Here is a 26,982-nt window from a genome sequence, read left to right on the forward strand (position 1 = left end):
GTCAGCAGTGATGCGGGCTCTTTACCGGTCTGTTGTGGTAAAGAAAGAGCTGAGCCATAAGGCAAGGCTCTCGATTTACCGGTCGATCTACGTTCCCACCCTCACCTATGGTCATGAGCTTTGGGTAATGACCGAAAGAATAAGATCGTGAATACAAGCGGCCGAAATGAGTTTCCTCCGCAGGGTGTCTGGACTCTCCCTTAGAGATAGGGTGAGAAGTTCAGTCATCCGGGAGGGACTCGGAGTAGAGCCGCTGCTTCTTCACGTCAAGAGGAGCCAGCTGAGGTGGTTCGGGCATCTGGTTAGGATGCCTCCTGGACGCCTCCCTCGGGAGGTGTCACAGGCAAGTCCCTGGGAGGAGACCCCGGGGAAGACCCAGGACACGCTGGCGTGACTATATCGCCCAGCTGGCCTGGGAGCGCCTTGGAATCCCCCTTGGAGAGCTGGTGGAAGTGGCTGGGGAAAGGGAGGTCTGGGCTTCATTGCTTAGGATGCTGCCCCCGCGACCCGAACCCCGGAGAAGCGGAAGATAATGGATGGATGGATGGATAATAATAATGTCTCAAATGTAGATATCTATTGTTAACAGTTTAATTATTGTTAAAAGCATACTGAAACTCGAAAAAGGTGGTTTAATGACATGGAGGTTTAATGAGAGCAGTATTTATTTAATAATTAATCATTACACCAATAACACTGATAAGTAAACCAAAAGGAACTATTACTGTACTTTAGACCAGTCACTGCTTTGACAAACTTTGACAAAAAAAATCCTTTTTTGGCAATGTTACATACAAGAAAAGACATTTCTACTGCAATTTGGTCAAAATGGTGTACCTTCTATAAAAATTCAAATCACTTATATTCAGTTTTGTTTTGATACTGGTAGTGAAATTGTACAGTAGACCATTACTAGTCAATTTTACTCAAGTAATATTTAAATAACAAGATTCATCATTTACTGTACAACAAAAAGTAAAGCTTTTTTTCTACATAAACTCGAAACTTGAATTCAATCATTAATTAAATTACATTAGTTGAACTCACAAATATAAGCTAATCATTATATCTTTACATTTAACATCAACATTAACTTGTAAACAGACTGAACCCGAGTCAAAAAGCACTCCCTCAAACATTCTGAAGACATATACCAGCATCGATTACTATTATACAGGTAAATCTATATATAAATCCAATCTACTATTTAAATTGAACTATGATTCTTGTAAACAAACATTTGCTGATGTCATTAGATGCACAAATTACTACATTCACATTACCTCAAAGGTATATTCATATTGTTGATCTACTTGTAAGCATGTAAGGCTCTATGGTCTTCCAGCTGAAAAATATATAAATTCAAAGAATAATTAAAAAAAAAACAAAAAAAAAAAACAATACCCTCTCTATAAACTGTTCCCAGATAAAGCTCTCCAGGAAACCTGTATTGTTCCTCTAGTACTTCCACGACACACTCCATTAAGGCTGTATTGTTAAAATAATTAATAAGCTGTGAGAGGCAACTATTGATTTTAGTTGTTTTGATTAGAATAATCTGTACTTGATCTGTATATCTGTATGCTCCCAAATGTACTGAAAGGGGTTTTCAGGACTCACTCACTGGTTTGAAAATAATGATGCAAACCTTACCCTTACTCTTTAGTGTTTAAAGCAGTATAATAGCTAGCTGTTACAGGAAGCACTGCATGAAATGTATCCAATGCATTAAATCGTATCAAAAGAAACCAAAAGAAGGTAAGAAACATTAGCCAATGCAAACTGTTTAGACAAGTCCTTGGATTACTATGCAAGGCGTTTTCCACTGGACAATGTTATATACGACACAGTATGTTTGCTTATCTGAATTCAGTTACACTGTACAAAATTTTCCTAGGTTTCTAGGTCCACCCATACATTCCAGCTGGGCACACCAAGTACTGTAAGATGAGTAACCACATTCATACTCTGGTACAGCACAATTTACTTGGTAGTGAAAACAGCTTTAAAATAAATTGTTTGTAACTATACCGCACACCCGGTATACACATGGAAAAAAATGCCACTAGACACCTGTGAGTGCTAAATTGATTGCTAGGAAAAACCACATTCTACAAATACAATTGAACGATAGCATGTTCCATATAATGTGGGAGAGGAGAAAGAGAAGTTAAAACAGAAATTTAGCTCTTTTAGCTATCCTGTTGCAAGCTACTACAGCTGAAACAAAGATTTCTTCCTTTAAAAGCCTCAATTCTCAAAGAAAAACTATGATCTTCTAATGAAGGTGTTTTAGGTAATTTAGCCCAGTCAGGTCCAATTTGCCACTTTTGTATACCTCCAATTTACCTATTTTCCTCCCAAATATATTTTTACTTTTTTTTTTTTTTTTTTTTTTTTTTACAATGTTTTACAAAAAAAAAGACACCACTTTAAAATTCTAATAATAGGAACACTCACCTTTCAACATAATTCTACCACACCTTTCAACATAATTCTGCCACACTTTTCAAAATCAGCTTGTAACAAACTGCAAGTAATTGACAGTGTAAAACTACAGATGTTGAAGCATTCCATTTTTAACTCCTCAAATCACTTTTGTTTACCTCATGCTCCAAATAAAAATAACAACATTTTACACATAACCCAACTAGGTTAAGTTGGATTATTCCCTTAGAACACAGTCACAAGCCTTCAAACCAGAATTTGGAGGCTGGCTGGCAAACATATGCAAAGAGGTGGTTTGTTTCAAGGCATCCAACCTAAGTCTTATATTTTACTGATAAAATGAAATGAGCAACAATTAAATCATCAACTATTCAGGGCTACAGATAAAAAACAGTTAATTAACTGGTAAATTAGCCAGAAGTGCAAAAATACAATAGTGAAACAATACTGTACTAAAATATAAAGTATTAAAAACATGTGAAGAGAGACAACATTTCAGCTCTTCTGGAAAACCATACACTCTACTTCGCAATGTCAGGAGAGATTGAATTTTCCCTTCCATCACTTCCGCCCTCTTCCTCTTCTCTGATCTGTTCCGGAACTAAAGTTATAAGGCCATTCGATTCTAGTTCTTCGCTGCCGATACAAACAAATTCGTGGTGAGGGAACTCTCCGGAAAAAAACTGCAGAAAGAAAAAGGGATGTAAATGTCAAAAGTGAAACATCTTTTTGCTGTTTATGTGATTTACTGACCCAAATAGTTTGTTTCTTTGTGTGTGTGTGTGTGATGTTTATTTAATTTGGGTTTGTGAACACTTTGTTTGCTGTGGGTATGTTGTGACACTGTGCTTGTAATTGCATGACAAACAGCTGATCATTACAGCCAGCTGACTATCCCCTAGCCAGCTGCGCACAAGACTGATTGCTAATTGATGGCCAGGTGTGAAAGAGAGACGGAGAGGGGTATTTTTGGAGTGAACGCGGAGGAACAAGAAATAATAAAAAATAAAAAAAAAGAGCGCCATGCAGGGAGACACGGAGGCTGTAGTGATATGCCTCGCTCTGAGGGCTTGTTAGGCGAACTTAATGACTGCGGACACGGTAAGAGGAAAGAGCCCTGTTCGAGTGACACAGCAGTTGGGCACAGAGTTTGATTCAACGCATACTAAAGCCAAGTAAAGTCCGATCGCCTACAGTGGCTGTGTGTGTGTCTGCGACTAAGGAGCTGTCTTTCTCCCATAGTGTGCTTATTGGTGCAAAGCAAGCTGCGACAGTAAGACGATTCGGAGAACCTGACGCGAAGTTCAGTTCAACGCAAGCTGAAGTCGCTGGGCGTGGTCGGGAGTTTGCCTGCGGAAGCCCGACCACTCGGTGCCAGCGACCGAGTACGGAGTTTTGTTCAACGCGCATTAAAGTTAAGTAAATACAAGTTGGTTTGCCTGTGCGAGTGCATGTGACCTTTCTCCGGCGGTGTGCGGCTGTGACCGTTTTGTTTGCCCATAGTGTTGCGGAGTAGCTGGAGCCTGCCTGTGAAGGCGAGACAACGAGCCTTTCCAACTCGACGCCAAGGTAGACGGACTCTTGGAGTATTATCCATGGTTTTTGAGTGGACTGCTCCTTTTGGTTATATTGTTGATTCAATGTTAAATGCCAATGGACTGTCTGCCTGTAAATTTATGACTATAGTCTATGTGAAATGGACAACTTTTTTTTTTTATTGCAGCTTCTTTTAAGCGTGCACATTATGTATTTTGGTTGTAATTTCAATAAATCCATTTAATTGGATTGGTGTCTTCCGTTCTCCAACAGTGGATGATATTATGCTGGTAATTTGGAACCCATCACCGACATTTATGATCCTGTGCGCACAGCAATTTAAAAGAAAACATTAACAGTTCAATGAATGGGTAATACGTTTCCTGCAGAAAAAATTGGGTGACAAATTTACAAAGGTATAGTGAGTATGTATTTCATTCACTGCTTAACATTTTTTTACAGCAAAACTATAATTCCTTGATATTTTATAATTTTGTTTTAGAAAGCTAGTGAGCATGTTATCCTGGGAGTGATCCAAATGGCATTAGTCACACACATGAAAAGAGCTGTGAGCCTGACAGTGGTAACATTAGCCACCTTCCCAAAGTTAGGCTGTGCAATTTATTACATTTTATTTTCACTAGCAGCTTTGGGCTTCCAAAGATCATGAAGACAAGATAATTGAGGTAAAATGATCATTGTATTCCATTTTGCATTAGTGATCTCATTTTGTCTTGTTATAAATCCCCTTTCCTTTAAAAGTTTAACAAATGCATGATTTCCCAAAAAAAAAAAAAAAAAATTAACAGATGTCAATATTAACTAAAATAATCGTAATTTCGATTTTTGCCATAACCAAGCAGCCCTAGGTCCAGATAGGCTGGATTTCTAGACTGCTTTGCGACAGCTACCGTGTCTGACTTTGGACAGTACTAGCAAGGCTGCATGTTTTTGGGCTGTAGTTTTGGAATGCCACACAAGTGTGTTCTGATAACGTACAATTTCTTCTGCAGAAAACGTATTACCCATTCATTGAACTGTTAATGTTTTCTTTTAAATTGCTGTACGCACAGGATCATAAATGTCGGTGATGGGTTCCAAATTACCAGCATAATATCATCCACTGTTGGAGAACGGAAGACACCAATCCAATTAAATGGATTTATTGAAATTACAATGCTGTAATAATTCAATATTCAAATAACTGAAAAATCACTGAAATCAAACTACTCCAATTGCACCTAATTCACCTACTATTTAATGATTGGGACAGGCATACATCATCCACCCAAGAACAATAAAAACACTAGTCTAAAAGTGACATCTCACCTCTTCAATGTGCTCAGGAATATCCAGAGGTGGCTGAAGAAATGTCTTTATTCTCTTATAATTCTTGTAAACAAAGTATAAGCAACATCCAAAAACCATCAATCCCGCATTTATTAGCACGCCCGATATGATAATCCGAAGGTTTTGCACTGTAGCTGAACAAAGAAAAAAAAGAAAAAAATTGTCAGAATTTCTTGTTTTGAACAAACAGCAGTATCAAATTCATGAGCTATAAATTTGCTATAACTTAAGTTCTTGAAGCCTTTTGACTGTCAGTCAGTCAAAATATCACGCAATGTTAATATTATCCTTAAAAGGTATACATGCTTTACTTTGATCACTGTTCAAAACAGTACTACTATGTTCAACCAGACTAAGTTTGAACATAAATCACTTGACATAGCAGATGTTTATTTAACTTTTTAAATTTTGTTTGTTTATTAAAATCCAGGTATGGTCATAACATCATGAAGATTTGCCAGCTGCGTAGGTCATTAAGCCTGAATTGGTTAAAAGGAGTGATCCGTTTTTAACTTTAACTTTTAACTGTTTTTAACCACTATTTCATGTTTTTCATTAAATGTAATGACAAACTTGTTGTTGCCAAGTAGATTTAAAATGTTTACTGCAAATCTTTTTTTCATTGATTTCATTAACTTACCCTAAGGAATAACTGTACACAATCATACTTCTTTTCCCTTTTCTTTTTGTACTACAAAGTGCTTTTTGTTTGAGGTGGCAAAAGGTCCCTAACCCTACTTGCATCGCTCCCAGACATAATTTTTTCAGACACTAATTCAGAGGAACTTAGAAAAGGTGGTATGCAATATTAGAAGTCTTGTCTCTAGCAGTAGCATTCCTGCCTGAATGATTAATTGATGACTTATTGCCTGTGTGTAGGGCAATATTGTTACTCACCGTGCTATCCAACCTTTTCACATGGTGTATTATCCCTTGACATTTACATTCAGCTAATGAGGTTTAACACCAGGGATTAAAATGAGCCAGAACACCTCTCCACCACTGCATCGTATGAATGTAAATGTAAATAGAGTGCTTGAAAAAGCACTCTATTATTCTCTCATACTTATTCTTCTTCCACACTTTTCTGTGATTAATACAGCCTGAACCGTTTAACATACAGACTCCGTTCAAACTGCGTTTCAAAGGTCTTGGCACTGTGACTTGTGCTATGTATTTTTAGAGTTGATCGGATTGGTAGTTTTTAATAAAATTAAGTTTAAAAAATTAAACCTCCCATAAGAATGAATAGCGGAATGTTCAGAACTTCAATTTCTAACTGACATCAATGTCATCACAGCAGGCCACTTAGTCTCAAAGACACATCTGTCACACAGGGAATCTGCTTTAAAATCCTTAAAACTTTCACCTATAAACTCCATTTCGGCTTTAAATGGTGGAGAAACTTTCTGAAACCTCAAAATATCTCATCAATTCAATTAGCTTTAGAGTTATGAGCATTTGTTTGGCACTAGGCACAGAAAACTGCCCCATTCTCTCCCAAGTCGTCTTCATCTTCTTTCGGCTGCTCCCTTTAGAGGTCGCCACAGCAGATCATCTGCCTCCATCTTGCCCTATCCACTGCCTCCTCTACTTTTACACCAACCATCTCCATGTCCACCTTCACTACATCCATAAACCTTCTCTGAGGTCTACCTCTTCTCCTTCTACCCGGCAGCTCCATCTCCAACATTCTTTGCCCAATATATCCACTATTCCTCCTCAACACATGTCCAAACCATTTCAACCTGGCCTCTCTGGCTTTATCTCTAAACTGCTCCACCTTCATTGTCCCTCTGATCTGCTCATTTCTAAACTTGTCCATCCTTGTCACTCCCAACGAAAAGCATCTTCATCTCCACCACCTCCAGCTCAGCCTCCTCTCTTTTAGACAGAGCCACAGAGTCTCCAAACCATGCATCATAGCAGGACACACTACTGTCTTGTAAACCTTCCCTTTCACTCTTGCTGCTATCCTTTTGTCACACATCAGCCCTGACATCCGTCTCCACCCACTCCATCCTGCCTGCACCCTCTTCTTCACCTCTTTTATACACTGTCCATTGCTCTGGATGGTTGACCCACGATATTTGAAGTCATCCATCTTTACGACCTCTGCTCCTTGCATCTTCACCTTTCCACCTGCCTCCCTCTCATTCACACACACGTATTCCGTCTTGTCTCTACTGACCTTCATTCCTCTCCTCTCCAGTGCAAACCTCCACCTCTCCAGATTCTCTTCCACCTGCTCTCTACTCTCACCACAGATTACAATGTCATCTGCAAACATCATGGTCCATGGAGCCTCCTGCCTGACCTCATCTGTCAACCCTTCCATCACCATTGCAAACAAGGGGCTCAAAGCTGATCCCTGATGTAACCCTACATTCACCTTGAAACCATTTGTCACTCCAACTGCACACCTCACCACTGTCTCACTATCCTCATACAGGTCCTGCACCACCCTAACATACTTTTCAGCTACACCTGACTTCCTCATACAGTACCACAGCTCCTCTCTTGGCACCCTATCATATGCCTTCTCTAGATCCACAAAGACACAATGTAGCTCCTTCTGACCTTCTCTGTACTTCTCTACCAACACTCTCAATGCAAAAATTGCATCTGTGGTACTCTTTCTGGGCATGAAACCAAACTGCTGCTCACTGATCTGAACCTCTCGCCTTAGCCTTGCTTCAACAACTCTTTCCCATACCTCCATGGTGTGGCTCATCAACTTTATACCTCTGTAGTTACTGCAGCTTTGCACATCACCCTTGTTCTTAAAAATGGGGACGAGTACACTGCTTCTCTCCCAAGTAAATTTCTCAAAATCAGAATCTGCTTATTTCAAGATTTTCTCTGTGTTTAACTTGTCATAACTCAGTAATTTTCTTCTCAATACACACAACATTACACCATCTATCCGGTTAAGCCACAGAGTAAACATTTTCTGAGTTATGACTGTTTGTTCAAAGGGTGCAAATCGGACTCAAACAAGGCTTTTCCACTAAGAGCTGCATAATAACAGAGTGACAGTTAATTTGAATGACCCCCCCCCCAAACACATACATCTCTCCCCCTCACACACACTACATTAGTTATTATTACTTTTATTATTATTATTATTAACAATAATAACATTTTAAAATAAAATATTAAAAATAATCACCCCGTACAATACAGAGGTTTTGCTTTAACATGATAATTATGAACTTGATAATCAGAGTGTAATAGTAATCACATCGTAATAAAAGCAAAAGAATATTGCAAAACCAAAAACTTACGTGTTTCAGGGATGACTTCACATAGCACACGGCTGGGACTTCCATAGGGCTTATTATAAACCACATACACAACATTAAAGCAGTATTTCTGTCCTGCCTCAAGTTCCTCTATTAGCAGGGTCTTGCCACTCGCATCAAGCTCCTGGATATGGTTTTTATAAAAAAAAGTTTATTTCTGACATGTTGTATGAGAAATAGCTTTAAAATGGTACAGAACCCTTCAAAAGTAGCCAGACAGTGATACCTGCTCTAGCGTTTTTGGCTAAAGACTGAAAAACAATGGAAAAACTACTAAATGTCACGTCATGTTTTTGAACATTTACAATCATGAAAGTGCTATTTATTCTTTTTTTTTTATATTCACATTTCAAAATTGTACTTTTGTCTCACAAATTCTCTCAATTTTAATTGTTTTGTTTTCTTTTACAGACTTCCCTGGAGCCTTTGTACTAGTTTGTTCTAAGACTCCAAAAGACACTAACGCTTATACTGCACATAACTTTAAGATAAAGTGTATTTTTTGTCTTAAATCTACTTCTCTCATTTTAATTCAACTTTCTTCATAGCAAAAACAGCCATTTTAACACCACTGTCTGGCGACTTATGGAGGTCAATTTTTGAGGTATCGATCAGACCTGTTTATCAGAGGCACTTGTTTCTTTCCAGTACAAAGCTCTGAAGGTGATGTGGCCTCCAAACTCCTTCTTCAGGGTCTCGTCTTTATCGTCCATCCACAGAAGCACCTTGTAGTTCTTTATTGTCAGGTTGAGTAGGGGAGCACATGCATCAGCTGTTAAACAGTTAGCACAAAATGTTAGTAGCACGAATAGAAATGAACGTGTATATACACTTGATTTCAAAGTAATAAATCCCATGATGAAAAGGGAGGCTTACTGTGTCTGCACTGGATCTTAACTGACTCCTGCCAAACTGTAGTTTGGTTTCCTCTCTCTGCTCGAACGCGAAATATCTTTCCATAGAAATCTCCATCTGCAAAGCTGAACTGCGGCTGATTACATCCACACAAGTAGTGCCACTCTTGCCCAGGATCCCTACAGTTAAAAAAATGGTCTATGTTGACTATGTGAGCCTAGAACAGCTATGCACTCACTGGCCACTTTATTAGGTACAATTGCTTGTTAACACAAATAGCTAATCAGCTAATCACATGGCCGCAACTCAATGCATTAAGGCATGTAGTGGTGGTCAAGACAAATTGCTGAAGTCCAAACCAAGCATCAGAATGGGGATGAAAGGTGATTTAAGTGACTTTGAACATGGCATGGTTGTTGGTGCCAGATGGGCTGGTCCGATTATTTCAGAAACTGCTGATCTACTGGGATTTTCATGCACAACCATCTCTAGGGTTTACAGAGAATGGTCCGAAAAAGAGAAAATATCCAGTGAGCGGCAGTTGTGTGGACGAAAATGCCTTGTTGGTGTGAGAGGTCAGAGGAGAATGGGCAGACAGGTTCGAGATTTTTTTTTTTTTTTTTTTGACTTACTTTCACCCATTTCCACTCACCACTCGAAAGTGCTACTTTTGTGTTACATGAGTGTCCATTCAAAGCAGAAGTGGGGTAGGGCTCAGTGAGAGCAGATTATACAAATAGAACACACTCACCCTCTGCAGGTTAGACTCAGTGAGCTAATTGGCTACCCATGCAAACTTTGCAATGCAAAAAAAGTTTGTAGTGTATATAAAGTTGGCTATAAACCAGAGCTGTGCTGCTGAGGCTTTCGTTTAGTTGTCAGCCACGTAGCCTTTAGCATACTAATGAGCCAGCAAGCGGAGAAAAGTAAAGTATCAGCAGTCATGTACAACAGATGGAGTCGAATGTTATGGTTTTGAAATGTTAGGCATTTTAAAATATTGCTGTCACTTATGAACAGCTCTGTCTGTCATTATTTTGCGGTTTGAAATGCACAGGTCACATTGATTTCTGGGTAAGTTCTGCTGCTGAAATCAACACTAGTGTTTGCTTGATCCCTGATCCCTCTGTGGGCTTTTAGAACACCCTTCAGCTAATAAAGTAAGAGAACAGCCCTTAAGATAGCACTGGGCATTCCTCCAAGAGGAACTGATGAGGCAAAGTGGATGAGGGCTTGTTACAACTAGTAACTAATTACCTGATGATGCATTGCACTATTATCAAATTAGAATATTTTTATATGTGATCATGCAACAACCTGGAAAAGCACAATTTAACCCGATCCCACAATAGTACATGTTTAAACTTCCACATCTCTACAAATGGCTCTAGAATAAAACATGAAGATTTTATGTATATGCACAACATAAAAATCCTAATTCTGCCTTCTTACAAAAGGTTATTTTTTTCTTTAACCTGCATTCATATTTCTGCCTGTTTGCCTACACCAGCAGTGGCAGTGCACATCTATTTTATTTGACAGCATACTTTAGCCATGCGTACTTCTGTTTCTGTCTTGCTTTCTTAAACATTGTTCTTTCAAACTCCTAAGAGTCATTATTACTCAATAAAAACTGTGTTATTATTACTCTGTTGTTTTTAACAGTTTATTTCTTGTTTTGTGTCCAAAATAATAAATCGGAGCAGTCAAATCTCACGAATATTGCTGGTAAGTTTTTTAAGGGGACAGTACATGAATACACAGAGTGGGGAAAGGATTTAAAAAAAAATTTTTAATAACTGACATGGGCAAGATTACGTCGATTAGAGGTCATTTTATTTGTGTTGTGTTTATTAAATATGTTTGCTGTGAAAGCAACTGCCACACACACTTACAATACTGGGTGTGAGAACAATCCTAACACTTGATGTGTTTTCACGACAGTGTACTTCAAAAGGGAGGAGTATTTGAGCTTCACACGTATTTTGTTATTGCCCATTTAGCTGAATCGTTAAGTATTACTCGTCCCCCAAGTGAGAAAGCAGCATTCCTCCAAGCACAGAAAAACACTCATTAGACTCATGTAATGATAAACCAGCCATTAGGGGTGTACTTTGTGTACTTCTGGTACCGGTCCCAAGCCCGGATAAATGGTGAGGGTTGCGTCAGGAAGGGCATCCGGCCAAAACTATCTTCAGGATCACAAATATGATTGCCATACCGGATCGGTCGAGGCCCGGGTTAACAATGACTGCCTCTGGTGCTGTTGACCAGCAGGGTGACGGGGGAAATTGGACTACTGTAGGTCGAAGAGAGGAGAGGAGAAAGGCGGGTTAGAAGGCAGCGATAGAGAAGGAAAGGCAGGAGTGTGGAGGTTAGAGTAGGGACTCTGAACATAGCGACAATGACTGGTAAAGGCAGAGAGCTTGCAGACATGATGGAGAGAAGGAAGGTAGATATTCTGTGTGTCCAGGAGACCAGATGGAAAGGAAGCAAGCCCAGGAACATTGGAGGTGGATTCAAACTGTTCTATCATGGTGTACAGAGGAAGAGAATTAGAGTAGGGATAATCCTAAAGGAACAGCTTGGGAAAAGTGTTCTGGATGTAAAGAGAGTGTCAGACAGGATCATGAGCCTGAAGTTGGAGGTTGATGGTGTGATTTTAAATGTGGTCAGTTCATATGCACCACAGGTTGGTTGTCAGTTAGAGGACAAAGAGGAATTTTGGAGTAAGATGGATGACGTGGTAGATGGTGTCCCTAGAGAGGAGAGATTGGTGATTGGTGCAGCCTTCAATGGACATGTTGGTGAAGGGAACAGAGGGGATGAAGAGGTGCTGGGTATGTATGGTGTGAAACACAGAAATGCGGAAGGTCAGATGGTTGTAGATTTTGCAAAGAGAATGGAAATGGCTGTGGTGAACACGTATTTTCAGAAGAGGGAAGAAAACAGGGTGACATACAAGAGTAGAGGGAGATGCACACAGGTGGATTATTTCCTTAGCAGGAGATGCCATCTAAAGGAGATTGGAGATTGTAAAGTGGTGCCAGGGGAAAGTGTAGCAAGGCAGCATGGGGTGGTGTCTGTAGAATGAGATTAGAAACAAAGAGGAAGAGAGTGAAGACAGAGCCAAAGATTAGATAGTGGAAGCTGAAGGAGGAGGATGGTTGCAGGCAATTCAGGGAAAATTGCAACAGGTCCTTGGGGGCAGTGAGGAGCTACATGAGGACTGGGAAACTACAGCTAAGGTGGCGAGAGAAACTGGCAAGAATGTGTTGGGTGTTTCGTCTGGTCAAAGGAAAGAAGACAAGGAAAGTTGGTGGTGGAATGAGGAAGTCCAGGAGAGTATTCAGAAGAAGAAGGCAGCCAAGAAAAAGTGGGATAACCAGAGAGATGAAGGAAGTAGGCAGGAGTACTGTGAGGCTAGTCACATAGCAAAAAGAATGGTGGTAAAGGCTCAGGCCTATGATGAGCTGTATGAGAGGCTGGACAGTAAAGAAGGAGTAAAGGACTTGTATCGTTTGGCTAAACAGAGAGATAGAGCTGGAAAGGATGTACAGCAGGTTAGGCTGATAAAGCATAGAGAGGGAAATGTACTAGTGAGTGAACAGAGAGTGATGAGTAGATGGAAGGAGTACTTTGAAGAACTAATGAATGAAGAAAACGAGAGAGAGAGGACGACAACTTGGGGAGAGATAGTGGATCAGGAAGTGCAGAGAATTAGTAAGGTGGAAGTGAGGGCAGCTTTAAAAAGGATGAAGAATGGAAAGGCAGGTGGTCCAGATGACATACCTGTGGAGGTATGGAGATGTTTAGGAGAGAAGGCAGTGGACCTTTTAACCAGGTTGTTTAACAAAATCCTGGAGAGTGAGAGGATGCCTGATGAGTGGAGAAGCAGTGTATTGGTCCCCATTTTTAAGAACAAGGGTGATGTGCAGAGCTATAGTAACTACAGAGGTATAAAGGGTGATGCAGGACCTGTATGAGGATAGTGAGACAGTGGTGAGGTGTGCAGTAGGAGTGACAAATGGTTACAAGGTGAAGGTAGGGTTACATCAAGGATCAGCTTTGAGCCCCTTCTTGTTTGCAATGGTGATGGACAGGTTGACAGATGAGGTCAGGCAGGAGGCTCCATGGACCATGATGTTTGCAGATGACATTGTAATCTGTGGTGAGAGTAGAGAGCAGGTGGAAGAGAATCTGGAGAGGTGGAGGTTTGCACTGGAGAGGAGAGGAATGAAGGTCAGTAGAGATAAGAAGCAATACATGTGTGTGAATGAGAGGGAGGCAGGTGGAAAGGTGAAGATGCAAGGAGTAGAGGTCGTAAAGGTGGATGACTTCAAATATCTTGGGTCAACCATCCAGAGCAATGGACAGTGTAGAAAAGAGGTGAAGAAGATGGTGCAGGCAGGATGGAATGGGTGGAGACGGATGTCAGGGCTGATGTGTGACAGAAGGATAGCAGCAAGAGTGAAAGGGAAGGTTTACAAGACAGTAGTGTGTCCTGCTATGATGTATGATTTGGAGACTGTGGCTCTGTCTAAAAAGACAGGAGGCTGAGCTGGAGGTGGCAGAGATGAAGATGCTGAGATTTTCGTTGGGAGTGACAAGGCTGGACAAGATTAGAAATGAGCATATCAGAGGGACAGTGAAGGTGGAGCAGTTTGGAGATAAAGCCAGAGAGGCCAGGTGGAGATGATTTGGACATGTGTTGAGGGGGAATAGTGGATATATTGGGCAAAGAATGTTGGAGACGGAGCTGCCGGGTAGAAGGAGAAGAGGTAGACCTCAGAGAAGGTTTATGGATGTAGTGAAAGTGGACATGGAGATGGTTGGTGTGAAAGTAGAGGAGGCAATGGATAGGGCAAGGTTGAGGTAGATTATCCGCTGTGGCAACCCCTAAAGGGAGCAGCCGAAAGAAGAAGAAGAAGACGACTTGTGTAATTATGTCTCTCTGGCGCTGTGTGGATGAGGTAATATGATCTGTTATGCCATCGCAGCTCCAAAGGTGCAGAAACTATATCGCCATAATGACAAAATTATTTATCATACAGATCTAATTTAAACAGATAACCCAGTGATGATGACACAAAAAAAATGCTGACAAAAAACTTACGCTCTGTACTGAACAGTATACGTCACGTTGTTGACTTTCGAAGGTTCCCATGACAACACTGATGAACTGACTTCTTTAAGTTTTGGTGCTGACAGATTAGTCGACCATGCTGAAATAAACAGAACAGGAGTTATTTAAAAAAAAAAAAAAAAAAAAAAATTTCAAACTTGTTCAGCCAAAGCTGACGTTTCAATTTGGAGTTGTTAAACTCCAGGTTTCAGGGAAGTAACCGGGTCAGTCACATACAGCAGTAAATCATCAGCGTATAATGATTATAACTCCATATATAATTATTATAATTATAATAACTCCAGTGCGGACAATACCTCTACAAGATGAGAGAGATTTTAAAGCAATTGACAGAGGTTTGATGGCTAGGGCAAAAAGTAATGGCGAGAGGGGACATCCCTGTCTAGTGCCCCGTGTCAATGGAAAATATTCTGAATAAAGTTCATTAGTGTGTACACTCGCTTGAGGGGCAGTATATAGCAGTCTTATCCAGGAAATGAATTTTTCTCCGAATCCAAATTGCAGTAGAACAACAAACAAATAGTTCCATTCAACACGATCGAATGCTTTTTCTGCGTCAAGAGAAATGATCAATTCAGCAGAGTTAGTGGAGTGATCCATGAAAATGGCATTTAAGAGTGCCCGGATATTGAAATAGAGCTGGCGTCCCTTGATAAAGCCATTTTGATCGCATGATATAATATTAGGGAGTACCTGCTCCAATCTCAGCACCAGGGCTTTGGTCAAATTTTTTACATCTGCATTTAAAAGAGATATAGGTCTATATGACCCACATTGGGTGGGGTCCTTCTCTTTTTTCAAGAGTAGTGAGATGGACGCCTGAGTCATAGGTTGTGGTAAGGTGCCAGAAGATAGAGACTCGTTGAAAACTGCTAATAAAAGCGGTACTAATTTCACACCAAACTTCTTGTAAAATTCGATGGGAAACCCATCTGGGCCAGGTGCTTTGTTGTTTTCCATGCTCTTAATAGAAATTTCAATGTCTTTTTGGGTCAGTGGTAGGTCAAGCTGATCAGCAAATGATGAGTTCACAACAGGGAAAACCAGTTTGCCTAAAAAAATAGAAATCTCAACATCAGATACAGCCTGTGATCTATAAAGGTCAGAATAAAACCATTTGAAAGATCTGTTGATGGAGCAGGAGTCTGAACATTGCTCATCATTCTGGTCTTTAATACAAGGAATCAGACGAGATGCCGCCAGTCTTTTCAACTGGTGAGTCAACGACCTAGAAGCTTTTTCCCCATGTTCATAATAATTACTATGTGAATGTAAAAGAAGCAGCTCTGCACTGGATGTCGAGATCAAATCAAATTTAATCTGAAGATCCAAACAACGTTTCTGCAGAACTGGGGTTGGGTTTGTAGCATAAAGCTCAGCAAGTTTTGTAAATTCTGATAGATCTTGAAGCTCGAGCTTAAGTGAGCTGTCCATGAACATGTATTCAAGCCGAGAGTAACTTTTATGGGGATTTGAGTAAAAGGAAAACACCCTGGCACCTGGATTTTTATGTCTCCAAGGGTCTAGCTGTTAAGAAATCCAAAAGAACCTGAGACATTGCCGAACTGGATCTAGCATGGAGGGATGAATTATCCAAGGTTGGGTCAACTACACAATTGAAATCTCCGCTCAAAAATAATAAGTGATTGTTAAAGATGGTATAGCTTTAAATACCTTATGCAAGAAGTTAGGATGATCAAAATTTGGGGCGTAAACACTTACAAGTAACACGGGAGTGTTAAATAAGAGGCCCTGCACAATCAAATACCTGCCATCTGTGTCTACAAAGACGTTACTCGGAACAAACTGTATCCCTTTTTTAATTAGAATTGCGACTCCTCTAATTTTAGTGTTAAATTTAGAATGAAAAAACTCACCAACCCAGGGAAAGTTCAGTTTATAATGATCTGCATTGTTGAGGTGTGTCTCCTGTAAAAAGGCTACATCTGTGTTTAAATGTCTCAGATGATTTGATACTTTTAAACCTTTAATCGGATTATTCAATCCCCTCACATTCCAAGTCAAGAATCGTATAGGATACCCACCAAGTGGTGCCTTTATATTAGAATCCGCCATTTAACCGATAGCACCAAACAAGTGGTGGTGGAAAAGGGGAGAAGAGAAAAAATTAAATAAATAAATAAAATAAAAAGAGGAAAAAGAAAAGAAAAAAAAACACGCATACACATAGGTACCTACACACATACGCAAACACGCATATACACACACGCAACAGCAACAACAACAGGAACACGGACACCCCGTAACATTTTAGTAAACTCCAAAGGGAGTCAAACCCAGTTGAGCAATGCCTCCGATAGAACAGCATCAGACAAAATGTCTGGGCTCCGCATATGAGCAATTCTGAAACAAATTCCGTACGAACTCACATACACACATTTAAAAGTGAGCTCAAACAGCCATGAACAATTATAAAATAATTTCACCCTGTACACAACAACATGCAACAGAACTCAGATAGTGCACTCCACCTATTCTAAATTCTTACAGCCATCGATTTTATGAATGGAACTAGTAACAAACAAAATATTGCAACACATACGCAAATCAGCAATAGGTTAAAACATATCAAAGACGCCCAGTAAACAATAAGTGCACAGTATAAATGAATATGACTATCGCGCCGTAACAACGCTGGTGATACATCACCCGGACATCATGGTTATGAATCGTTCAGCTTCGCCTGCAGAAGTAAACTCGTGTGACTTTCCCTCAAATGTAATTCGAAGTCGAGCAGGGTAGACAATGCCGTATTTGACCCCGTCCATTGTACGCAATTTTTTGCGAACCTCATTGAAAGCCGCCCTGGCCTTGGCTACTTTGGGCGTGAAGTCAGGATAAAGGAAGAATCGCATTCCTGCAGAGGAGATTCGCTGGCAACTCCGAGCTTCTTTAAGGATCCGAGCGCAATCTTCAAAATACTGCAATTTCACTATTATTGGGCGAGGGGGCTCGTTGGGTTTTGGACGGGGTGCTAGTGAACGATGTGCTCTATCCAAGTGGACTTTTATCCTGGGAAAATGCCTCTCTCAAAAGTTCAGACACGCTGGAGTTGGATAAGATGAATTGCGAATTGTTTTCCGTAATTCCAACAAGTCTAATATTTTGTCGGCATGAACGAGCCTCCAGGTCCTCGCATCTAGCATCGATTTTTGCAAGATCTCCCGTGAGAGATTCAACTGTAGCCCTGAGATCCACCACCTCGTCTGAAAGTCCTGACAGTGAAGTCTCAACCTCCGAAACGGTGCCACGAACCTAAGCAATGTCGGCCTTAAGTGCGGCGTTATCTCGGAGCAGTTCAGATCTCATTTCCTGGAGCTCCACTCGAATCTTGGAATGATATCCCTTTGAAATTGTGTGAAACTATGTGATGATTTCAGTTTTCAGGGCAGCAAGCTCTTTAGCCAAATCGAGAGAAGCGGGACCGCTGCGTGCTACAGACGCATCAGGCGAGGCCGAGGAGGACGCGCCAAGCCGATGAGAGGTTGTGAAGAATTTGAAGTTTTATTTACTTTCGGTGGCATGTCGGCGAATATAAATGGCGCAAAAGATGAAACAATGTTCAATATAGCGTCTGCTATAAAAATAATCGAATTTGGAGTAAGTCAAATAATATTTATAATTTTGCTCTGCGGAGCAACCTCTCTGCAACCTACACCATACCGCCCGGAACCCGAAGCCCACTAAAATGTACACTGCTCAAAAAAATAAAGGGCACACTTAAACAACACAATATAACTCCAAATAAATCAAACTGTCCACTTAGGAAGCAACACTGATTGACAATCAATTTCACATGCTGTTTTGCAAATGGAATAGACAACAGGTGGAAATGATTGGCAATTAGCAAGACACACTCAATAAAGGAGTGGTTCTGCAGGTGGGGACCACAGACCACTTCTCAGTACCTATGCTTTCTGGCTGATGTTTTGGTCAATTTTGAATGTTGGGGGTGCTTTCACACTTGGTAGCAAGAGACAGACTCTACAACCCACACAAGTGGCTCAGGTAGTGCAGCTCATCCAGGATGGCACATCAATGCGAGCTGTGGCAAGAAGGTTTGCTGTGTCTGTCAGCGTAGTGTCCAGAAGCTGGAGGCGCTACCAGGAGACAGGCCAGTACACCAGATGTGAAGGAGGCCGTAGGAGGGCAACAACCCTCTTTTGTGCAAGGAGGAACAGGAGGAGCACTGTCAGAGCCCTGCAAAATGACCTCCAGCAGGCCACAAATGTGCATATGTCTGCACAAACTGTTAGAAACCGACTCCATGAGGACGGTATGAGGGCCCGACGTCCACAGATGGGGGTTGTGCTCACAGCCCAACACTGTGCAGGACACTTGGCATTTGCCAGAGAACACCAGGATTGGCAAATTCGCCACTGGCGCCCTGTGCTCTTCACAGATGAAAGCACATGTGACAGACGTGACAGAGTCTGGAGACACCGTGGAGAGCGATCTGCTGCCTGCAACATCCTTCAGCAGTTTGGCAGTGGGTCAGTAATGGTGTGGGGTGGCATTTCTTTGGAGGACTGCACAGCCCTCCATGTGCTTGCCAGAGGTAGCCTGACTGCCAGTAGGTACCGAGATGAGATCCTCAGACCCCTTGTGAGACCATATGCTGGTGCGGTTGGCCCTGGGTTCCTCCTAATGCAGGACAATGCTAGACCTCATGCGGCTGGAGTGTGTCAGCAGTTCCTGCAAGATGAAGGCACTGAAGCTATGGACTGGCCCGCCCGTTCCCCAGACCTGAATCCGATTGAGCACATCTGGAAGGAGATCCCTCAGGAGACCATCCGCCACCTCATCAGGAGCATGCCCAGGCATTGTAGGGAGGTCATACAGGCACATGGAGGCCACACACAATACCGAGCCTCATTTTGACTTGTTTTAAGGACATTACATCAAAGTTGGATCAGCCTGTAGTGTGTTTTTCCACTTTCATTTTGTGTGTGACTCCAAATCCAGGCCTCCATTGGTTAATAAATTTGATTTCCATTGATGATTTTTGTGTGATTTTGTTGTCAGTACATTCAACTTTGTACAGAACAAAGTACTCAATGAGAATATTTCATTCATTCAGATGTAGGATATATTATTTGAGTGCTCCCTTTATTTTTTTGAGCAGTGTATATTTTTTTCTGATATCTGATAAATTGGAAAAGACAAAATAGTACCACAGTTAAAAGATTTTTTAAAACTATGCATAGAATGCTTTGTGTTCAACATTTCACACACTGTGCTGCGCTAAATCCAGTTAAACATGACTAATAATGCTCTCTTTGCATTCAAACATTGAGAAGGGAAAGATCTTAAATATCGACAATATCCCCAGAAAAGCACACCGTGTCATAGTGTGAAGGAGTTTTCACGTTTACGATATTGCCATACTGCCCAGCCCTACCAATGTTGCCATTATGTTCTGGTATCGGTAAAATCCTAGTTTGAACACATTCTGATCATAAGTGTGGTTACAGTGATCTTTTAAATGCATATATGGGCAGCATTCAGCATCCAGAAACGTGTTCCATTTTAAAGTCAAGTGTAAATGGGGCCACTGATCAAAGCACTAAGCAAAGGTCAATCTTCAGCCAGCAATAATCTCATTATTACCACCACCATAAAAAAAACTGTCTAAAAGGCCTGTTTTTCCTATCTAGACTGCAGAGTAGGTCAGCCAATAGAAGACGCCTAAAGCAATATTTCTTAACCCTTGTTCGGGAGACCTGCACTAATTCAACTAATTGATTCAACTAATCAGCCTATTATTGCAAGAAATTGGCAGGAAAGGCACTAAAATGTGCAGGAAGTCACAGAAAGTCACAGAAAAAGGTCTTTACTTCTAAGATACATTAATCTTGCACAGCTCCACTGCAAAGCTAAGAAGTAAACTTTGGCTCTGACCAACTGCCAAAATTTAGGGTAAGTTACTTAAATTAAAATTTTGGTTTCTTAAAGCTAGGGGTCAGTAATATGACATTATTACAACGTTATTGTGGTCTAATTTTGTCATAGTACATTTTTCTAACCATACTGTGGATACTGTCAGACTAACTACATGTTTTATTGCAATGTGAGCATAATTTATTATAAATTGGATTTTGTGTAGTGTGTAAAAACAGTGTGTGAAAGTCACTGTAGTTGTAGATTTATTACTGTCCATAGCATGTTCATATGTGGAACTACAGGTTCTTTTTGTCTGTTCAAACTTAATAAATGTTTTAAAAAGTAAATATAATGAATATTGTGTAAAATATGCAACAGAGTGGGGGGGGGGCAGAAAATGTGTTTTAATCAAATTGTTTTCATTAAAATCCTTTTCCCAAGCCATTTTCATTTAATTTTTATTTAGAATAACTGAAGGTTACAAGAATGGTTAACAGTGGTGTGAATTTTGCCAAAAATAAGCAGAATTCAAGAATGTTTAGCTTGAAAGGGTGAGTAGACACTGGGTTTAAAAACTCCAGCATCACTGCTGTGTCTGATCCACTCGTACCAGTACAACACACACTAACACACCACCACCACCACATCAGCGTTACTGCAGTGCTGAAAACGATCCACCACCCAAATAGTACCTGCTCTGTGAGGGTCCATGGGGGTCCTGACCACTGAAGAACAGGGTAAAAGGGTGCTAACAAAGTATCAGAGAAACAGATGGACTACAGTCTGTAACTGTAGAAATACAAAGTGCATCTATACAGTAAGTGGAGCTGATAAAATGGACAATAAGTGTAGAAACAAGGATCATAATGTTATGCCTAATTGGTGAATATATTCCTTTTTCTAACAATAAATTAGGTAACACAGCTAAATGAGCAAATTTTACTAATGCAGCCGAATCAGGTTTTTTGGTGTGTAAAATGAGAAAACAGAATGAAAACACTGACTTGTCTGTTGCTCATTCTGCAGAAAACAAAATTATGCAAATTCCTGTATACATCATAACAAATTATATGTTTCTTTTTTTACGAGAGGGAACAGGTTTGGATAAGAGGGCTGCACATAAACCATGGGACACAGATCAAAATGGCTTTTTGTTTAATTAAATAAATTAATAAACTAATTCCTTTAACATTGCTTGAAAATGATAACATAATATTACAATAATGGTGTCACTGGAAGATTTTAACAAATATATTTCATAGAGAAGTTCAATGTCTGTGAGGTGGGACTGCCCAAAATCACCCAGTTAAATGTGGATACAGACATTGTGTTTTTGTAGTTGCTAGCTAATTTTAATCTTCATATTTTAAGGTAAAGTACAGACACTTTACTGCTTTTAAAATGGTAATGGGGCATACATGAAATATACATTAACAAAGTGCCAGAGAGCCTTTTTGAAAACAGTTCTGTATAGCACCAAAAAGGGTTCTCCTATTGTTACAAGTTTATATATATATATATATATATATATATATATATATATATATATATATATATATATATATATATATATATTTCATGTTTCTAAATTTACTAACGAATTCTTGAAGAACCATCTTTTTTAACACTAATAAAACGTTTAGGCGTTTTATTAGGCGACTGCACTAGACTTTTCGAAGTCTAAAAGGAAACGTAACGTTTTCTGTGTAAATGTCTTCTTTCAGGCATCAGTTCGATCTTGTTCAATTCCGAGTTAAGGCAAAATTAGCAAGCAGCTAACCGTTAACGTTAGCTCGAAAGCAATAACGAGAAAACGTTTAACGTCATCTGGCCTGAAATCACAGGCTTTCTCGGCGACTTAAAAAAAACATTTATTTAAACAGACGCTATTTTACATTACGTTACGTCCCTGTGGCATTTGTCGTCTTAACCAAAACTTTTTACTTTTTAAACGAGGCTGAATTTAGCTTCGTATTCGAACTTTCCGTTCCGCCTTAAATGATGCAGCAGTTACACTCTGTCGCCAGAAGCACCAGAATGTAACTGCTGAACCATTTAAGGTGGAACGGAAAGTTCGGATAAAAGGCTAAATACAGCTTCGTGCTTTTGTGCTATCAATGGCAAACTTACCGCTGTGAAAAATCAGTACGAACAAAAATGAGATTAACGGGGTTTTCCAATATCCAAAATCCATAACGAATAGTAAACTGATCACATAAAATCCATTGTTTGGCTCGATGGATATCTCCTCTTCCTTCTTCTTCTTCTGTGTGTCCCTGACTGACTGACCGCCCCCTCACTCACTCATCTAGTTAACTGGTTCCGCTTCGAACAAAAAGCGAAAATACAAGTCTTTTTTACAAACCTCTCGTGTCTAAAGGCTTACCTGGTCGTGATAAATAGTAACTGTCTTTATAAGAACCATCGGCGTATTGTTGACTTAATGTGTGAGGGGGACGTGTTTTCGGTGTTTTTGTGATTACAGTGGATAAAGTTGAGCTAGCCTTCCAATATCTGTGTGTGAGTAAACTACAGTTCACACTCTGCGGTTTCTGTGGATAGAAGTGTTAACCGTGATGGTGCAGTATGAGCTGGAAACCCCAGACTTCTCGGAAGTCTCGTGTAATCCACCATGCCTCGTTTTTGGACCTAAGTAGTAAATACGAGCTGAATTATTTGTAGGGTAATTACGGAGCCCGTGAAGTTACATGGAAATTATTTTTTCATAAGCACTGCTCTTGAATTAATAAGGCAACGAGTTAAGTTTTTCGCGGCAACGTGGCCTCAATACATTCATTTGAGGCCCCCATAATTTAACTTGTGGCCTTAATATACTGATTGTGGCCTTAATGTTTTAATTCATGGCCTCAATACATTAGGTTGTGGTCTTAGTGATTTAATTCTTGGCCTCAATATATCGATTTGTAGCCTCAATACATAAATTACTGGCCCTAATCCATTCATTTGTGGCCATGCCTTACTGAAAAATAATCACCATTTTACCTTAAAGGCTTTGTGGAAAATATAGTAAGGTACGGCAAAAAATTGATGGATGCTTAGCTCGATTGCTTCTTTTCACACCTGCACTCCTTGCTTCATTACTGATATCACACTGCCAATGCTGTTACTAGTCTGTCCTTTTAGAGTTAAATCCGTGATGAATGAGAAAACTGTCATATTCCCAGCCCATCCCTTCTTCCTCTGTTTTTTCTCAGTGCGCCTCCTATGGCGCCACTGTTATGTTTGCTGTTATGTCTCTTGCTCGTTCCAAGTTCTTTGACATCTTTCAGATCAAGGGATCTTCGCATGCATACTCATTGAAGACATGTGCTGGGCTAACGGAGATGTCAGGAAGAAGGGCTTGCGGATTCATCATAGAGTCAGTAAACAAGAAGCTGAGTCTTTCCTTACCTACTCTTGTTGAGTGCGATCAGCTCCCAAGCAACCGCTCTGAAATACCTATGCCAGAAGCTGCCCGCTACCACACTCACCTGAGGTGTATTGCGGATGAAATCCCACCTTTGGATCCCGACGCCGACATCCTCCTCTTGTTAGGCCGGGATATCTTAAGGGTGCACAAAGTCAGAGATCAGATCAATGGTTTGGGCAACTCCCCATTTGCACAAAAGTTGGATTTGGGGTGGGTAATTGTCGGAAACATTTGTCTTGGATCCACCCACAGACCACTCGAGGTGAATAGCTTCAAGACCACAGTGTTGGAAAATGGTCGTACAAGCTATCTTCGGCCGTGCAGTGGTCAAATCAAGGTGAAAGAAACCTTTGTAGAGAAACCCAACAGTCATCATCAGCCAGCGCTTACTCGAGCATGCAGCTCGATGACACCTCTCAGTAGTGAGGGCCGGGCACAAGGTATCTTTGATCGCACCCCAGACGACCACAAGCTCGGACCTTCACTTGAGGATGTGGAGTTCCTGCGAATCATGGATGAGGAGTTCCATCAAGATAATGCCAATAACTGGGTTGGTCCCCTACCTTTCCAGTCGTCAAGACGACGGCTACCTAACAACAGCTCGCCTATGACCGGCTCATGTCTCTATGACGATCACTGGACAAGAAACCTGCTATGAAGGCGCATTTCTTGGACTTTATGGAGAACATGCTCAAGCGACAACATGCAGAGATTGCACCACCGCTCCAAGGAAACAAAGAGTGCTGGTACCTACCTCTGTTCGGAGTCTACCATCCAAAGAAGTCGGACAAGACGGAGTGTCGCTCAACGACGTCCTCATTACAGGCCCCGACCTCAATAACAGCTTTGTGGGCTTGCTCATGAGGTTCAGGAAAGAAGCGGTTGCTGTCACAGCTGACATTGAGCACATGTTTCATTGTTTTGTGGTGAATGAGGACCACAGAGACTTCCTTCGCTTTCTGTGGTACCAGAACAATGACATGGCACGTGAAGTCACTGAATATCGGATGAGAGTCCACACTTTCGGAAACAGTCCCTCACCTGCCGTGGCTATCTACGGCTTATGAAGGGCTGCTGAAGAAGGGGAAGCAGAGTTTGGTCCTGCAGCGCGAAGATTTGTTGAACGCGAGTTTTACGTGGATGATGGGCTGAAATCATTCAGCACTGAAGAAGAAGCCATCAGTGTTGTAAAGTAAACTCAACAAATGCTTGCAGCCTCGAACATCAGGTTACACAAGTTCACTTCCAACCGGCATGCATACCTGGAAGCCTTGTCGCCTGATGATCGTGCACAAAATATTGAAGATTTGGATCTCTTTGCAGATGACCTGCTTATCCAACGCAGTCTGGGATTGTCCTGGAACATCACAATGGACACATTCACTTTCCGAATCATCTGTGAGCAGAAACCCTTTACACGAAGGGGGGTGCTGTCGATGGTGAACAGTGTCTACGACCCATTAGGATTCCTAGCCCCAGTCACCATTCAGGGCAGACTGCTCTTGAGAAAGCTCACCAGCCTGGCATGTGACTGGGACTCACCTCTCCCACACCACATGGAAGCACAGTGGATGAAATGGAGAGACTCATTGCAAGACCTACAGGAACTTCAGATCCCACGCGTCTACACACCCATTTCCACTTCAGGGGCCCAGCGAAAGGAGCTTTGTGTGTTCGCCGATGCATCAGTGAAAGCTATGGCGGCAGTGGCATACATCAGAGTCTCATCTCAAGAGGGACATGTAGAGACGGGCTTTGTGTATGGGAAAGCGAAGTTGGCGCCTCAACCTGATTTGACGATTCCAAGGCTGGAACTCTGTGCGGCAGTGCTCGCCGTGGAGATGGCGGAGATGATAACTACAGAGATGGATGTGACGTTTGACAACGTAGTATACTACACGGACAGCAAGGTAGTGTTAGGATACATCCACAACCAAACACGGAGGTTCTACGTCTACGTGCACAACAGAGTCCAACGCATTCGGCACTCACCATGCTCTGGACAGTGGAGATATGTACCTTCGGACTTGAATCCAGCGGACTACGGATCTCGCTCTGTGCCAGCGGCTCTTCTCAGCAGCACGACATGGCTTAAAGGACCAGCCTTTCTCACCAAGTCATCTCTGTACCTCTCTGAGCCTCAAGAGACTCACGACCTCATCGATCCTGCGGTGGACTCTGAGATACGTCCCCAGGTGACAGTAAACCTCGTACACATCCCTGTGGATACTGTGGAGCCTGAGCGCTTTGAACGCTTCTCCAAGTTAAGCACTCTGATCAGAGCAATAGTGCACCTGATTCACATTGCTCGCACCTTTTCTCGTGCTGCTCCCACCAACAGCTGCTGAGGTTGGCACATCTGCCCACCTTCGGTGGAAGAGATGACACAAGCTAAAGTGTGCATACTGAAGAGTGTCCAGGGAGAGTGCTATCAAGAAAGAGATCAAGTGCGTACGAGAGAGCTTGAACACTTCTTCTTCAAGTAGCTTGTGTAAACTGAACCCGATTCTTGACTCCGATGGACTGTTGAGAGTTGGAGGCTGCATAAAGCACTCAGGCCTAGATTTGGATGACATCAATCCCATCATTGTCCCTGGCCGTCATCACGTGTCAGTGCCTCTCATACGCCACTACCACGAAGCTGTGAAACACCAGTGCAGGCATCAGAAGGTGCCATCAGGTCAGCAGGTTTCTGGATAGTCGGTGCAAAACGAAGCATTGCTAGTCTTCTGTTCAAGTGCGTGACCTGCAAGAAGCTGACTGTATACTACAAGAGCAAAGAGCCCAGTTGACACATGAGGTCTTGTCTACACTTATGGCTGAAGTAACTGCAGTGATGAACGCTCGACCTCTCATCCCAGTATCATCAGACCCAGAGTCAACTTTGATCCTCACTCCATCCATGTTTCTGACCTTGAAGACAGGATCCGCACCTCCTCCCCCCGGTAACTTTGAGGGTGGGGCCAGGTACAAGGAAGAATGGAAGAGAGTCCAAAATCTGGCTGAGA

At 41.4% G+C, this 26,982-nt stretch overlaps 1 protein-coding gene across 1 annotated transcript; it reads right to left on the reverse strand.

The window, feature by feature from the left end:
* Positions 1-630: 630 nt before the first annotated feature.
* Positions 631-22,815, reverse strand: ifngr2 (interferon gamma receptor 2). The gene is given in 7 exon segments (NM_001360785.1): positions 631-3,131; positions 5,314-5,468; positions 8,622-8,763; positions 9,257-9,411; positions 9,516-9,673; positions 14,611-14,719; positions 22,675-22,815. Coding segments are annotated over 7 exon segments (945 nt in total). The 5' UTR covers positions 22,739-22,815; the 3' UTR covers positions 631-2,969.
* Positions 22,816-26,982: the final 4,167 nt, after the last annotated feature.

This window comes from Pygocentrus nattereri, chromosome 6 (genome assembly GCF_015220715.1).
Source record: "Pygocentrus nattereri isolate fPygNat1 chromosome 6, fPygNat1.pri, whole genome shotgun sequence".
NCBI lineage: Eukaryota > Metazoa > Chordata > Actinopteri > Characiformes > Serrasalmidae > Pygocentrus > Pygocentrus nattereri.